The sequence below is a fragment of the Manis pentadactyla genome, chromosome 8, assembly GCF_030020395.1.
Source record: "Manis pentadactyla isolate mManPen7 chromosome 8, mManPen7.hap1, whole genome shotgun sequence".
Taxonomy (NCBI): Eukaryota; Metazoa; Chordata; class Mammalia; order Pholidota; family Manidae; genus Manis; species Manis pentadactyla.
This window is the reverse complement of record NC_080026.1, coordinates 138031147-138048107: the sequence shown is the minus strand read 5'-3', so window position 1 is coordinate 138048107 and position 16961 is coordinate 138031147. Positions and strand designations below refer to the sequence as shown.

Sequence of the window (16961 nt, the reverse complement as noted above, 5' to 3'; positions counted from 1 at the left end):
GGGTCTAATGTCAACCCAGGGAGTGCCTAACTTGGGTCCTTACAGATAGCCATGGCTTTTGTCCCCAGAGGCATCTGGACCCTTAACAGCCCAGCTGCCAGGAACACCTGTGGTCCTTGTTGGCCACCCCCCGCAGTTAGCGCCCCACTCACAGTCGAATGGGAGAGAGGCACCTGCCCCCTACTGAGGGCCACTTTCTCCCGCGGGGTAGCAAACACACCCAGGAGCCCTGAACGAACCCAGGGGAAGTGGGTGTGAGTAGCAAGGAGCTGTGGGTGTGCGTCCCCCTTCCAGGATCCAGATGCCCTTGGCCTTTGGGATGGACGAGGGGCTCCTCCAGCTTTTGAGGCCCCCAGGGTGTTACAAAAGAAGGACATGTCAGTGGGGTTAGGAAACTTAGGGTGTCATGTAAGCAAATACGTACATCAGTGGCTGAGTGCCTGCACGTGTGCAGGTGACCGAGGGCACTGGGCCCTGTGAGGTACAAGCTCAGGGCCATGTGTAGATGGGGTGAGGCTCGGGGTGGGAGCAGCGGCCAGGCCGGCTGCTCTGCACACCTTCCTGTTAACCTGCTAACCGCTAGGTGGGTTTGTCCCGGGCTCACACCTCCTGACCGGAGTCCCACTTTCTCCTGGGCCTCACCCAGGGATAACTCCAGGGCTATGTTGGACCCAGGTGGGTGCTTAGCAAGCCGTCCTTCTGAAGCAAACTTCTGTCGGGTCCCTGTTTCCTCGAAGGAGGGGACACTGATTGCTCATGAGCTGTGTTGTGTGTGGGCTCGGCGTCGGCTCGGGACACGAACGTGAGCACCGGGGTCTGGCTGAGGCAGGGCCAGCTGGCTCCTGGGTGCATTCCTCACGGGGCCCATCAGTGGCCCTTTTGGTGAATGGGATATTGGCACAGCCGGGCTTCTCGGTGGGGAAATTTGCAGGCTGCTGTTAGGAGTGAGTGGTGACTCTTTTCCAAGACATGATGGCAGACAAGTCCATTTCCCCCTTCCCTCCCCTGCCTGTTGACTGCTGAGGATTTTGGCCCCAGTGGGACAGAGACAGGCCCTGGGCTGGGCATCGTAAACAAACACAGGTGCGTTTGAAAAATGAGTGGCGGGGAGGAGCTGCCTGTCACTGGCCAGCAGGAGTCACGTGTGGAGGGCCTGCAGTGCAGCCCTGTCCCACAGCTCCAGGGCCCGGGGGTGGGGGGTGGGGGTGGGGGTGGGGGGGCTGGTGGTGGGAGCGTCAGAGCAGCTCTCTCTGCGGCCCATGGCCCTCTGGCCAGGCGGATGCCTGCCCTCCTGGTGTCCCCTACGGAAAGCGGCTCATCCCTGGGGTAGCTCTGGCCACCACCCACTGTCTCAACACTGGGCATCCATTTTGCAAGTGGGTATCATGTCCACTGCAGTCTCTGGGCCACAGGTTCTGGGTCCCAGCTGCCCAAGGCTTTGGGGATTTCCTCCATGGAGAGTTCTCCCACTGACGGGCATTTCAATGAAGCCATTCAGTACATTTGCCTTTCCTAGCGGGAGGGTGATTTATTGCCCCCTCCCCCACCCGCCATCCCCGCACCCCAATCATTAACGGGAATATACATTTCAAACGCCGTGTAAGGGATATGGGGCCCTACACTCTCAGGGAGCAGAGGAAAGGTGGGGTCATAACCTGTCTGACCTGGAAGCTTCTGTCTGATTTGCATTGGCCCTGAAATTGATGGGGACAATGTAGTAATCACTGAGAATTGCACCCCCCTGAAAACTGAGCCGGCCCTTCTGGATGTCAGGAGGCAGGCGCAGAGCCCTGCAGGACGGGCGCTGTCCCCTGGGCATCTGGCTCCCATCATTTCCCCTGCCCGCCTGCCCGGAGGCTGCTGGGACACCCTCACATTGAACCTTGCAGGCCTGGGGATAATGAACCTGTGCACAGAGCAGGGGCCCCGCCCGCCAGAGGCAAGCAGCCTAAATGATCTGTTTACAGTGATCTGAGAAACACCAGATTTTTCAGAACCAGACCCGATTAGTCAACCCAGAGTGGGTGTGGGAGCTCTGCTGCCCGGCCCCGGGAAGGGGAGGCAGGCCGAGCCCATCCATCCAGGCCTGTTGCCGGCTGCTTTCAACTACTGTAAAGACACAATTACCCTGGGAGGCAGTGGCAGTTGCGTTGATTAGCACGGTGAATTAAAAGAACGAGTCACAAATGACATGTCCAGCTCCTCCATAACAGTCCTTTGTATTCCCTGCATGCCTCACCCCTGTTGTAAGAAGGTCAAAAATTAGAGAGAGAGAACAATTTTCAAGCGGCTAGCACTTAGGAGCAGAATTAACAATCACTCTGTATGTAATTGCCAGTTAATAGTAAATTGCCTTCTAGACTGTAAAATGCAATATAAACGGGTGGGCACCTAAAATTAAATTAATGAGATATTTGCTGCATTTAAAAGTGAATAGTGTAAATTAATAACTGAGTGCAATACTTGTTTTAATATTTGTCTGATAGTGTATCATTTGCTTGTTTAATAATAATTAAATAGTCCCGGAATATCCCACCTGAGCAACTCATGGTATGGGCAGATTGAACAGTTTCACATTCATGATTTCACCAGTAGAAACACATCAAATAGTTAAGAGCAATAAAAGAAAATTATTTTTAATTAGAATATAAGCATTGCAGTTTTATTTGATTAAGACAAATTGGAATTTGTTTGCTTCTAATTGAAATTATGTTAAGAGTGAAAACGAGTTCTATAGTTCTACAGACATGTTTCCAAATGTGAGGTGTTCTTGCACAAATGTGTCACTCCTCATCCGTTTGGTAGGAGCTTTCTTGTCACACAGAAGAGCCGAAGCTGGTCAGTGGCACTTGACTCCGGGTACAGCCATGGGCTGCAGCTCTGGGGCTCTGGCACCCAGATGTGTGACCCACCCTCCCTTTAGATATTTATTTTATTCAAATAAATTATCACAAAGGACCAGGAGCCAGCAAGTTGCCTGCCAGGGACTGCGCCCTCTTACTCCATAGGATGCTGGCAGTCTGTCAAGAACCTGCCCAGAGCAGACAGACAGCTTGACTGCTGAGCACACAGGCCCGTCTCAGGTCTGCAGGGCTTTGCTGGATGGGACACAAAAATGATTACTTTCTGCACAAAGACACACATTCGATTTTAGGCTTGTGAAATCATAGCTCGGCCAGTAATTTCTGACAGTTCGTGTCCTTTCTGATACAGTATTTACGGTTTTGTGTTTTTTAAGTCATATTGTGCCTTGAACGGGTGTCATGGCAAGGGGAAGACTGTCCTGGCACCTGTAGGGTGACAGTACCCTTGCCTGGGGCCCTGCCATATCCTCTGCAGGCTTCCACCGTTTAACCCCCACTTCACTCCACTCCTTGAAAGGCGCTCATGTTTCTGAAGTGCTTTAAAGATCTTTTGTGTGCATTCTGTCAACAGCGCAGTGACACACTGTAGCATCAATAGTGCCCTTCGGCCACCGCCAGCACCAACTAGCTGTCTCCCAGGCCAGCGCTCTTCAAACAAATTACTTGTATCCACAGAGCAAATGATCCCTAATCGCCTCCCACAAATCATACTATTCTTACTACACTAAACTAAATGCTAATGCCTTCCCTTAAATGTAAACCACCTGATTATCTCAATTATAAATTTTTAGTCAAGTATGTGGACACCGTGGAGAAACAAATATTTTAATTAAGGGTCCTCAAAATTGGGGAAGCTTCCAGCCAATTCAGTCTGTTATTTCCGGGTGCCCACGCCTGTCCCAGCCACTGCCCATGGTCGTTTGCAGTGGGCATTCTGCACCCACACTGTTTGCTGCCCCTGCTCAGCAGATGGAGGGTGTCAGTGAATGTTCGAGGTGCCCTGGAGGAGAGACACGTTCACTTTTATGTGATAGCTCAGTTCTGTGGAGGAAGAGCTTGGGGCTGGCCTTACCAACTCAGGGCGCCTTTAGGCCTGTCCAGAAGGGAGAGCTGGGGCAGTTAGCCAGATGGTGCATGGCTCCAGTGACATGATTTCTCCCCCCAACCCAACTCCACCTTGTCCTGTTTACGTCGTCAAGGGTTTTTGCCCATCGGCTGGGATGGTGTGTGGACCCCGGATGGAGACTGACCTCTTGGGGTCATGTGTGGGCTCCTGAGGGCCACCAAGGAAGGAGAGTGCCCACCCGGTGTCCTGTGCACTGTGTGGTACAACGTTAGACCCGGAAGGCTGGGCCTGTCCTGCAATGGGCTGGGGGGGCGCTGGGAGAGCAGGCCGTGCACTGTGTCCTCCTCTGGAGTGGCACGGGGGGCTCCAGGGTCCCTGCCGTCCCCGTCCTCCTGTCTCAAAGGAGGCTGGGAGAATGAGACACACCATTTGTGCTATTGCACAAGTAGACTATTTGTCCTAATCAGTGACACCCATTTACTAGAATTGCTTAAAATGAACTATACCTCATACAGAAATCGCACATTTAGAGAGTTCCATTCATCATCTGAAAATTGAGGGCCAGTAAACTTTTCTGCTCCTCCAGTGGGATCATAGGCATGCATCAAAATGTTAAAAATGATTGGTGAGAGGGAGCTGTCACCCATTTATCAAGGAAAAGAACATTATTTGCTAATTTCCCAACCAGGCTGGTGACAGGGTGCTTCATCTCTGGACCCACGGTGACCAGTATGGCCTTTTTGTTATTAGTACAAGTCAAGCGCTTTTGGGCAGTTGCTAACAAGACACATTTGTCTGTCGTCAGAGGGGCTTTGCTTGTGTTCCAAGTGGCTGTGACCAAACTCTGCTCACTGCCCCCTGATTGGTGCCCCTTCGTGGGGCCGCACCAGCCCAGGAGGAGAACCCGACTGATAAATCACGAAGTTTCCGTGTCAAGGTGAAGGTATTGACTCTCTGGTACCAAACCTGACAAAATGTAGCAGGCAGGACACGGCCATCCATCTTCCCGAAAGGACAAAAGGGTCACCGGGGTTTCTGCTGGTGATGGCTGGGAAGTGGGCAGCGGAAGGGGAGGCCCGGCCCCCCGCCCGCCGAGCCCCCGGCACAGGCAGGGGCCCCACCCACCAGGAGGCGGTGGGAAGGGCGGCCCGGGATAGGCTGGCATCACGCTCGGGATTTACTCTGCGATCTGGCTGGTGAGGATGTGAGCCCGCTTGTGAGAATAGTTTGGGGATCTGGCGCGGGGTGGTGGGGAAATGAATGAATGGCCATTTAAAGGTTCGACAAGGTGAATAGAACCGACTGAAGTGCAGAATAGAGTGGACATAACAAGGTGTAAAAATAAAACCGTACAAAGCACCTGGTGGAAATTCTCAAGTTCGATGATGAAGACCAAGCGAAGCATCAGAACAGCCATTTAGATGGAAGCATGTGGTTCTTTTAATGCTGAAGAGAAGAAACAGATCTCTCTGTGGCTCCAGGGGAAGAAGGAGACGTTATAGTTTTCTTCTTTCTGTCTTACCACAGCCATGGAGGTGACAGGCCGCCTCCCACCAGGGCTGCCTGGCTGGACATAGGGCACAAGGCTACCAGCCGGTTTGGAAGCGGGCAGTGGGTGGGGTGCACTTGGCTGGGGGGCACTGTGCCAGTGGGGACGGTGACAGCACTGAGCTCAGCAGCTGCTGGTGGTGTCCTCTTAAACCTGTTTTCGCAAGGTCTGCGGACCTGTCTCTACACCTGTGCTCTAGGCTGAGGCGTGGCTCCCAAAAGCTGAATGAGAAAAAGTGCTTTTAAAAAGTGTAAGCATTTGAATCAGTTGGGCCTTTTTTATTCATCCTAGAAAATGCCAAATGAGTTAGTCCAACTTTCTTAGAAAGTTTTTCGAAGAAACAACAAAGTGGTGCTGTGGGCTAGTTGCTACACCAAAAAAAAAAAAAAGAAGTTTCCAAATGCTCTTAATGAGCACGTGGAATAACTCAGTTCCGCGAGGGACCTGAGGATACATGGGGTGGCGCATGTGATCTGGAAGATTCATTACAGACTGTGTTAAACTATAAACACAGAAGCTCTCACTGAGACGGTGGGCTGCTGCGGATCTCGACGAGCCCAGGGGCAGCCCGTCTGCGGGAAACCTCCTCAGGGTGAGGCTGACAGGGCGGCTGTTCCTTCCCCTGGAAGACGCCCCTCGGCCCGCCCTTGCGAGAAAACCCTTCCTCGCGTCTTCCATTCATGGCAACACACTCGTGAGTCCCGTGGGAGCACCCCCACCTTCTTGGGGCCCTCCTCCACTGAGCACCTGGTGGCCACTAAGGACCCCAAGTCAGGGCATCTGGACTGTTGGGTTGGGGGATTCTGACAGATTCCTTCTCCGTCTTCCCCCCTTATTCTCAGGGCCCCTGTCTCCTCTCTTAGTATGCAGGGGCTGTGGGCGACACCCTGCCCTGTCTTGGGGCCCCGGGGGTGCAGCAAGTCCAGTTTCTGTGGTCAAGGGACCTTCACAGCAGGCGCATCGATGACCACCTCCTGAACGACTTGGCATTGGGTGACAGTGTGTTCCCCAGCTAAAGAGTAAATTGGTCCCATGTGCTTAGTGTCCTTAAAATGGATGTTATTTCAAGAGTTGACTTGTTTTAATACCATGCAAGTGAGGTCCACACGTGGTGGGGAGTGGGCAGGGCCGCTGGGTCCTTTAGCTCCTGCCTGCAGGGAGCCATGTTAGCTCTCCACTATGTGGTCCCAGTGACAGTGCCCTGGGCTGCCCGAGGTTTGTCACGGTACCATGGGGGGGTGTGTGCCTGCACCCACCTGTCACCCACATGTGCCACCTCACTGCCCCAGACCCCACATGTCCTATGTCACTCCTTTCTTCAGTGACCAGAAAGTCCCGGCTGGTCACAGTGATCTTGAAAGGGGCGTGGTGTCCAAGGACGGGATGGTGCCTCTTCCTGCCAGTGGGATTTGGAATTTACCCATGGCTGTCTCTGTATTGGTCCAGGGCTTACCTAATGCCCACCTGGGCCTCGGAGGTGCTGGGGTGGATGACGCTTGGTGGGTTCCTCGCTGGGGAGCACCATGCCTTCAGCCAGGCTATGCTGTGCCTGGCTCTTGGCCGTGCTTGGCCAATGTCTGCTGCACAAGCCACATTTGCAGTCCTGCTGAATCAGAGTCTTATGAGAATGAGACAGGAACTAGAAAAGAAGTGAACCAAATAGTCCTAAAAGGTGCTAGGTTCCATAAGACGAGGGACAGCTGTGGGATCCTGGCAGGGTGGGGTTTTCTAGAAGGGAGAGCCCCAGAGAGGGGTGTGGAGGTGTTTGGGGAGGTGCTCCTGTGGGTGTCTGGCAGAGGATATGGGGTTTCCAGGCAGAGGGAAGAGTGTGGATGGAGCATGAAGTCAGAGCTGGGTGGCAGGTGGCCAGACATTGGCAGGGAGGCCAGGTGAGGCCGTACAGGCCTGACCCCAGTGGGGTTTGGGATTTCAGGGCTCCTTGTGTGGAAACACGACTGTTTTACATGACACATAACATGGAACCCTGTGTTCAAGGACTGTGGTTTGTGGATTCCAAGGCTCTGTCTCAGAGGATGCTTTGCTTCTTCATTCACCCTGAAAATCTAGGAGATAAAAATGCCTCCATGTGGACTGTTGGGAAGGCTGGTTACACGTCCTGAGTGGGACCTGTACCCTGTTCCCCATCCCTTCCCCATAGATGGGAGGGTCCCCACCTTTTCACACAAATACCAAAAAGCACCTTTATCATTAGACGACCTTCAGACCTTAGAAGGCAGGTCCTTCAGTAGAGGGATGGCTGGCACATGTATTCTAATCGAGATGAGCGATGTTACTTAATGTTTTGTTTTGTATTCTGATATAATTCACATAACAAAAATTCACCCATCTGGAGTGCACAATTAAGTGGTGTTTGGTGTATTCACAAAGTTGTGCATCTGTTCAGCCGATTCAAGGACATTCTCATCACATGAAAGGAACCCTATGCCCCTTAGCAGCCCCCCACCTGTCCCGCCCTCCCTGCACCCCCACCCTGACAAGCCCACTTCCTGTCTCTGCATTTGCCTGTTGTGGGCATTTCGGGCATGCTGAGTCACACGCCATGTGGCCTGTCTGGCTTCTCTCACAGCCTAGTGTTTCAAGCCCCATTCCTTTGTACGGCTGAGTACTATTCCACTGTACGGCTACACCATGTCTTGGTCACCCCTCGTCAGTTCACACGTGCTTGGGTGTTGTAGGTAATGCTGTCAGAAACACTGGGAGCAAGTCTTTGGGCAGACACAGGAAAAGCATCACATTCACATTGGCCTCTCAAAATAAAAAATGTTTTGGTAACTTTTCTACACTGCCTGGCATTTTCAAGAAGCCCGCAGTCTTTACTTGGTGCTACTGAGAAGGGCAGGTGCCATGACAGGGGGTGCCCGCCCTACCTTCCAGGAGGAGGGCAGGCCCCAAGCGAGTGGACAGCTGGCCACCTCTGGGAGCACAGGACCACAACAGGGATCCTTCTCCTGGGAGGGGGTTGAAATTTCAGATCCTGTTTTCCAGCTCACCTCTGTATGGAGATTTTACACTGGTTTAAAGTGTGCAAATCCATTGCCTGGATGGTTCTGCACAGAGCGTTCTGTCGCCCATTTGGGTTTGAAGACCCTTCACACACACACACACACACACACACACACACACACACACACACACACACTCACTCACTCACTCACTCACTCACTCACTCACTCACTCACTCACTCACACATACACACACTCTCAGAGGGCTGGTGACACCAGGATACTTGAGTTTTCTTTCTGAAGGAAGGATGCCATTGGAGCGTGTGTGCTTTATGAAGTGGAGGGTGATTTTTGCCCACTGGCTTCCCCTTCCCTCTGGCTCGCAGACTCTTCCTGACACACAGGTGTTGTTTGTTAGAGCAGCCTCGTGAGGCATGTGAAGATTGTTGGGTGGCCAGGACCACCTCCCTGCCTCAGAGCCACCACTGTGGCGAGTCTGTCCCCGGGGGCAGAAGGCCATCTGAGGGAGGGCATCTGATGTGCCGTGTGCCTTAGTTTTCCTCCATTGCCGGCTGGGCTCAGTGGATGGAGTTGTAGCATTACTCTAAAGCCATAATCCAGTGTATTCTTTGAGGTATGTAAACAGCATTGTTTGAATGCAGTCCAACAGTTGTCAGTGACGGTATTATTTTGGTAACAAGGAAGACGAGCTGTCCCCTTTTCTGTGTTTGGTGTCACATCACAATGCCGCCATCCGCTGCCAGGCAGTGGTGAATGGAAGCCGGTCCCTGTGCACAAGGCCAGGCTGGGCTGCCGGTATGAATACCAGCACAGCACTCCCAGTATGGATGAGGAGGCATCTGACTTCCAGCAAGAAGTCAGGTGTGGCGCTGTTCCCATCCGTTGAGGCCTTGGTTATAGGACACACTGCTGGGTTAGTGGGCTGGAGGGGCCCCTGGAGTAACTCCCGTGAATTGGAGGCTGATCTTGGGCTGGCCTGAGCGACCCCTGCTGGCGTCAGGCCCCAGGGCTGGGATGTTGGAAAAGCCAAGTCACTCGGTGAGGGCAACTAGGGTTAGCCACGTGTCAAAGAAGGGTGACTCAAAGTACTGGTGTCTGTGCCCACCCTGGTGGCCAGGCCGGGGAGCCCAAGTCTGCTTCTGGGGAGTGATGCAGAACCGCCATGGCCTTTGTGTTTCCCATGCACGCCCCAACTCCTGGCTCACCCTGCCGAGTTCTGTGATTGAAATTCATTGCCAAATTTATTGAGAAATTAATGAGAAAAGCTGCAAAGTATTGACTTTGAGAGGAAAACACAACTCATCTTGAATGAGGAGGAAAATGCAGCAATAATTTAGCCACTATTGATTTGGCCCTGTCCATGTATTGATCTTCATTTTACAATATTAATTTGCACCTGCAATCGGCTGCAGAGGGAACCGATTTCATTTCGTGGCTGCGTTAATGTGCAAAGCATTAGGTGCTCTTAAGAAGTGGGGATATTACACGTCGTGCCAGGAAAGCAGGGATTTTTTCCTTCTATTTTTGCTTGTTACTGAAATAGACTAAATATTAATTTTTTGTTGGACAAAATATGAAAGTGAAAACCCATCTAAAATGCGGTCCTCCTCTCAGCTGCCCCGGCCGCTTTTCATCGGCGTGAGGAGCCGTCAGCCGCCTGGAACTCCAGCCACCTCTCATCATCATGCCCAGATCAGTTCAAAGTTCATGAAATTTCTATGAGCATTGATCTCGCCCCATTGATTTTTTTTTTGCAGCAGATCTTTGAAATTTTAATTTCCCAAGCATCTGAATTTCTCATAGATGAAATGCACTTGGAGGAGACAGTTGATGATAAAGTGGAGAACTTAGCATCATTTTAAAGCCTAAAAATGGGGAGAAGAAAAACAGGCCCATGCAGACTTCGTGCGATGTTTCTGAGGCAGAGAAAGAAGGTGCTCAGGTGGGGGCGGGACATTTGGGGTGTGTGTGGGGAGAAGCTGAACACCAGTTTTGTCTTCAAAGGCCACACATTTTTAATGCAACTTTTTATACAGTCATCTTTGAAAGAAAAGCTATCTGGAGGAACAGCGGGGCAGAGAAACATTCTTCACTGCACAGTCATTTGCTCACAGCGGCCTCTATCACCTGGTCAAGTTCACCTAGTTACTTATCAGTGGGACATTTAATAACCTCAAGGTGATATAATTGCTATTGGCATTTTTCCCCCTTGGATTCAGCTGGTTAATGTGTAAACTACTTGTCAGCAAATAGCACTTTGTCACTGAAATCACTAACACCCTCTAGAGGGATGTCTTTGTATTGAGCAATTTAATTTTACTTTATTTAATTTTTACACATTACAACCTGTGTTCATTCAGGCACACTGAAGGCTTGCCGTCTGCTGGGGCAGGGTCTGGGTATCCCTGTTAGTAAGATATACTATATCTTATTTAACAATCCCCACTGCCTTAATTGAAGCGCGTTCTTGTCCCTCGGAAAAGGAACCACAGATGTTCTTATTATGTAGTTATGTTGCTAATGTGAAAAACTGCCTCATTATGAGGATCTGTTTGTAGCTAGAAAATTACTGCATTATGACAAATGCATGACTGGGAAGTTACAGGAAGAGGACCATTATTGAAATGGAACGGGAGCTCATTTGATGGCTGCGACCAGCAGCTGGAATGAAGCAAGTGAATGTCCCCCTGTCTTTATTGCTGCAGTCAGGCATTTCAGGCAGAGGGAAAATTGGTGCCAAACCGAAAACTTCTCATACCTTTTTTTGCTCACTGGGCTTCCTCTGAACAATGGAGAGGCCGCGCGAAAGCGGCTGGTCTCCTACCTGCAAGCGTCCCCCTTGTGCATTTAATGGCACCGTTTTGGAAGCACGACTGTGGCTGTAGGGGCAGTCAGTCCAGGAGCACTGGGAGTCGGCCCTGCTCGCTGGCCGGGCTGCTCTCCAGGTCCCCCTGGCGGGGTGGTGGGGCTGCTGCCACCACCATCCAGCTAGTCACCGTGACCCCTCCTCCTGCTCCAGTCCAGCTTCGCCTGCAGGCGGCCCACCAGGCCCTCGGCACCCTGGGCAGGCAGCCCACTGAGGCAGCATGGCACCGCAAGGGGCACCTCTGCTCCTCCTGCTGCCCTGGATGCCCTTGGGTGGCAGGGGAGGTGTCTCCACAAGGGGCCCCAGGCACATAGTAGCTGCTTAGTAAATGCCAGCTGAATGAACTGTATTTAAGACAGTTCGTTTGGCCACTTTCCTTCCAAGAGAGTGGCTCTTCGTTGAAAAAAACACACTGGCCCCAAACATAGATTTTCCAATCTGAAATTTTGTTTCTGTGTTGTTCACATGTTCAGAGGTCCTGAACGTGTCCCCCTTGCTTAATTCAATTAGGTTTATATGTTATTGGACTTGGAATTTGAGTCTAATAAAATAATCATAAACATTTTGGGGTATCAGAGATTAACACAGACCTCAAGGCAGGGCTGGCTGACAAAGAAGGTTAAGCCATCAAAATGAAAACTGAAACTACGTATGTCACAAGAAAGCAGATTCCACTGACTCTTGCCCATTGGTACGTTTCTAATTGCAGCAGGCCGATTGGAGCCGCTCTGGCCGCAGCTGCAGCTCGGAGCCTCGTGCCATTTTCTGCTGCCACATTAGCTCCGGCAATCCCAACTTGAACTGACATCACAGACCGTTAAAATTTTATCAATTGCGGTATGATTAATCCCCCAGTACATGGGCATGACTTAAATATTTAGAATGCTTCTTCTGTTATGACTTTAATGCATGTAAAGTAACGAGATTAACTCCAGTACACTCAAATATATTTAAATATGTATCCTTCCCGAGCTGTAGGCTATTCCGACGTGTAGGAATCACTGAGTCTATGTGGCCGTGTCAGGCTCTATTTGTATGACCCATGCTGGTTGCCGGCCTGCATATGATAGCCGGATAGCTGGCCTTTCACAGGCCGCCTGATCGCCTGCCCCATTTGGCATGGAATGTGATTCCCGGCTATTCTAGCTTCTGATTCATTCGGGTTTTATTGCTGTATAATTTTCTTATTCTAAAATAAAAGCTCTCCAACAAAAATTACTATGCATTAGGCCGCGGTAGCCTACTCAAATGGATATTAATACAGTTTATCTCTAAAAGGACGAATAACGTATTTGAAACAGATAAAAGGCCCTCCACTAAATGAGGAATGTTAATATCTTATGGCACTGTTAATAAAGAGATATTTCACAAGGGAGATTTGTTTTATGACTTTTGATACAACTGCCTTACAATCTGACATATCTTAAATGATATAATTTTGCACATGCATGCATCTCTTTTATATGCAGCAGCTCATCTTAGCAAGATTTGAATTCAGAACAAATAATGGGTGCTAATTACTTTGGGGGGTCAGTTTGTTATAAAACTCAACCTCTCAGATGCAGATATGTGGAAATCCATGTATGAAGTTGGGAGCTTATAATAACATTTTGAGAAATGTGTTGTTTTCCCCCCCCCCCTTCAGCAGAAAATAACATTTGTTTTTGTTGTGTTTAAGGCAGAGCTTAAATTAATTTAACCCAGTGACACATGTTCAGAGACTAAGCATGCTGCTAAATAATTCCTTGGAATAAATTGCTCAGGAACCAAGTACATTAATTTACGGCTCTCCTGATGCTGACAGATGTGAGGGCGTTGGTGGGGGGAGGCCCTACAAATATTAACATAAAACAAATTTGCTTTATTCTTCTTCATATTTCTTCTTCATCCCGACTTGAGCTCACCCAAGGCTCCTTCTCTAATTATCCACGAGGTCAGTAAGCAAAATTGGGAAGAAACTGGGAGATCAATACAAATTATCCCTGAGCAAACCAGTGCTGACAGTTTGAATTGCAGCATATGTTTACCCAAAATCAGGCAATTTATCTTAATATCAGCAAAGTAATGCAGTGCGGGTGAAAGGTCAGGCAATCTCTCCCCCTCATAATTACCCAGTTCTAAAACAGGAAAGTGCTATTGATTGGCCTGGCTCGGCGCTCTGTGACTGGACGTGCCCGGAGCCTGGCCCTGGCTCGGCTGGGCCCTTGCCTTGTGAGCTCGACACGCTGAGGATTTATTAGATGTGTGTGAAGGGTCTCTTGCTTTTTCCTCTGGCTGCGGGGTTTGCCAGTGGAGTCTCCCCAACTCCTGGTCTCGCTGGGTGCAGGGGATGGGTTCTGTGTGCGCTGGCACTCGGAAGGCCGCCAGTCGGCTCTGCAGATGGCTTCTGCTCCTGGAGGCACGGAGGGAAACTGGATAACCCCACCCCCAGTGATCAAAACCCTCCCAGAACCATGAATGCATGTCACTTCTGTAGTTTAAAGACGTGGACAAATTTTTTTTCTGGTTCTCCCATGTAAATTCAGTGGGCTTCCAGTAGCAAAGCCCCTGGACGGGATTCCAGGCTGCAGCAGCCCCGCCCTCACCAGGCCAGCATGGCTGAGACCTACAGTGGTTCAGTTCCGTGTCATCATCCCCCCATTAGGGGAGCGCCGATCTTATTCTTGGCAGTGCATCAGGATGTAAACGCTCTCTGGACTGCAGCAAGAGGTGAAAGGTACCTGCATATTTATACTGCCTTAAAATATTTTTAGTCATAGAAGGAGAATATCAATTCAGCTGAAACACTGGAAAATGTCTCTCCCAGAATGAGAGTGTATGGTTATTACAAGTCATAAAGCTTCTGAAAGCTTGCATTAAAGCGTCTATCACCTGTCAGCGGCATTTGCATGAAATCAATAGCGGCTGCCCATCTATCTTTTCTGATCACCTTTCATCAGGCCGATTCATTAAGTCAAACAGTCATGGTGATTAGCTGGGAGAGAGGAGAGACCCTGACATGTTAGAAATGCACAGTGGGCCACCTTTTTTGTTCCCTAATCAAGAAGCGCAATACTTTATCTAACCCTTTTTAGGCCAAGTCGCTTGGCGAGGCCCATCCGCCCTGCTGCCCGCCTGGTGCTGAAGCCCGACACCCTCGTCCCGGCCCAGGCAGAGACGTGACAAATTGTCCCCCAAGTCAACGCTGACAGCTTCTGATGATTAATGGTTTGATTATGAAGTGGTTTTACACGTATAGAATTTACATCACAGAGAGTTAGAAATTTTGCCATGTCACATGCGCCAAGGCATTTTGAAGAGCTTCACTATTTGCAAAGAAAAAAGAGGGCAAAATCGCAGCAAAAGCCATGTCATGTAAAATCGATACGTCGGATCAATGCTTTATTAACAAGAAAATGTCTTACTTCACATTCCTGTGCGGACCTTTGTCTCCGGGATGTATGATGGAATGTCAGATCATATTGTGGCCTCAACTTTCGGGTGCATTATTAGTGTGCGTGCGAGTCTTCTGGCGTCACTGATGAGACCCGCCATGGGTGTTGACACCCGCAGCCCCAGCGCTGGAGGAAAGTGGGGACCAGTTATTTCGGGCAGCCTCCAGCCTTGCTCCTTGCAGCTGTAGCCTTTGTGTCCCCGGCGCGCCGCAGACCCGCCGAGTTGGGTGGTGTTAATCATCAAATTACGTGCTGACTAATGAGTGGTGGCCCAAATTGCGGCCTGAGTAATGAATAGATGGCGGCAGGTCTTATTAGTCTCAGAAAACCCCCTGATTTATGTCGCGCCGTGCGCCCTGGCGTTCCTCCTCGGGAAGCGGTATCTACTCCAAGAAGTAATGTACTCTAATAAGTATTTTCATCTGAACTCGCGTCCCCGGGCCTCCGGGCTCAGTTTTCGTTGGAGTCAGGCAGAGCCATAATAAAGCCCAATGGCTCCTTATAAAGCTTGTTAAACACGGAGTGTGCGGTCGGACGGAGTCCCGGCCGTGATTCATGCACTGTACACAGCGTGTGCTGCTGATTTATGGCTGCACACAGTTCATAGTCAAAATTACAATTTGAGGGATAAAAAGATTAATTACTATTTGTGGCCAGCAATTTCGTGAGGCTGGTGGAATGATAGTGCTCTACATCAGGTAGTAGTCAGCCATTCACAGATTATTAAAGCTTTGCAAGAATAAAGTGCTCCTCCTGCCTGGTTTGTGCTCAGGCAATATGCTAGACAAAAAAGGACCACAGGGATAAATCTGAAGCTAGCAATAGCTGGACATATGTCATAATTGCCAGTTTCCCATAAATCCCTGGCTGGTGCAGAAGGCACCGCGCAGTGTAGACGGTGATCCTGACAGTAGTGATTGCTATATATGGCCCCAGACTTGCAACTTTCTGACTGCACTACCATTTTTGCGATATATTGAGTAACCCTTTGACTTTCTTCCAGTCTAATTATAGATTAGAAATAATCATTGCTTTTATGTGCAAAAGAAAGGGGGAAATCCATTGCTGAACACGGAACTGGCATTCAGGGGTGCTTGCCTTCTAGAGTGTCAGGAAAGGAGAATTACACGTATATTTGTAAGCGTGCAATAAAGGAGTAATGGATGACATAAAAGTAATTAACCTGACCTGCCTTTCTGTGTCCTGTTGCAGCCCTTAACGAACCAACCATAGATTACGGCTTCCAGAGGTTGCAGAAAGTGATCCCAAGGCATCCGGGTGATCCTGAAAGGTTACCCAAGGTTAGTAACCATGTGAGTGGCGCCCTGCTCTCACAGTGGGGCCGCCACAGGGCTACTTCTGGTTTGGGGGTGGCAGGTGCTCCAGGAAGCAGGGCTTCCAGACACCCTGACCCCTGCACTGTGGCCAGGCCAGTGGGGGTGGGGAGCTACCCTGATGCACACGCAGCCCGATTCAGAGGTGGGCAAGGGGTGAGGGAAAGGGGCTCAGTGATCGCCAGCCTCTTTTCATCTCTGAAGGACCGTATTTTTAGAGGAGGAGAAGAGTGGCTTCTTTCATACAAATATTTTGGATTCTGCAAGGGGGACATAAACTTCTGCGTAATGAAATAGTTCAATTAAACATTTTCCACTCCAGCAGCCTGTGCTGATCTCAATCTGAGCAGCTCCAGCCTGATCTGTGATTACTTCACTCTTGTTTTCCTTTCATTTTCTAAAGCTCGATTCAGTTTAATCTTTTGTTTACAAAGCTTTTGTTATAAGTCCCTGACTTAGCAGGCTAACAAATGAAGTCCACATATTAATATCTAGGGGGACTTTTCATTTAAATTCGACAAAGACAAAAGCTGCCTGGCTTGTTTATGCACACGCCACATATCACAGGAATTTCATTTTGATGTATAACATTAAAGATAAGTCAAGCTTATAATTTTTCCTCTCCTTTGATACAATTTTGTCTCTTTCTGTCTTTAGAAGCTATCTCTGACTATCAAGGCAGAGTTGAAAATGCAAAATGAAAAATGAAGTCATAAGATTATGACTGATTATTTTACATTCCGTCCCTGTGTGCACCCAAGTCTTGACCACCTCTGAGTTTTATTAACACAATAAAACCTTTTAGACATTACCTTTTTAATGCTCAGCATGAACATAAGCAGTATCATTAGGCTCCTTTTTAA

The 16961-nt window shown here is 49.7% G+C and overlaps 1 protein-coding gene across 11 annotated transcripts in view; it reads left to right on the top strand.

The window, feature by feature from the left end:
• Positions 1–16961, top strand: part of EBF3 (EBF transcription factor 3) — a 115018-nt gene that overhangs the window by 86506 nt on the left and 11551 nt on the right. For all 11 annotated transcript variants that reach the window (XM_036923882.2, XM_036923891.2, XM_036923909.2 and 8 more), the window contains one exon: positions 15977–16065. In XM_036923882.2, the coding sequence (XP_036779777.1) occupies positions 15977–16065 (89 nt within the window). The remainder of the gene's footprint in view (positions 1–15976; positions 16066–16961) is intronic.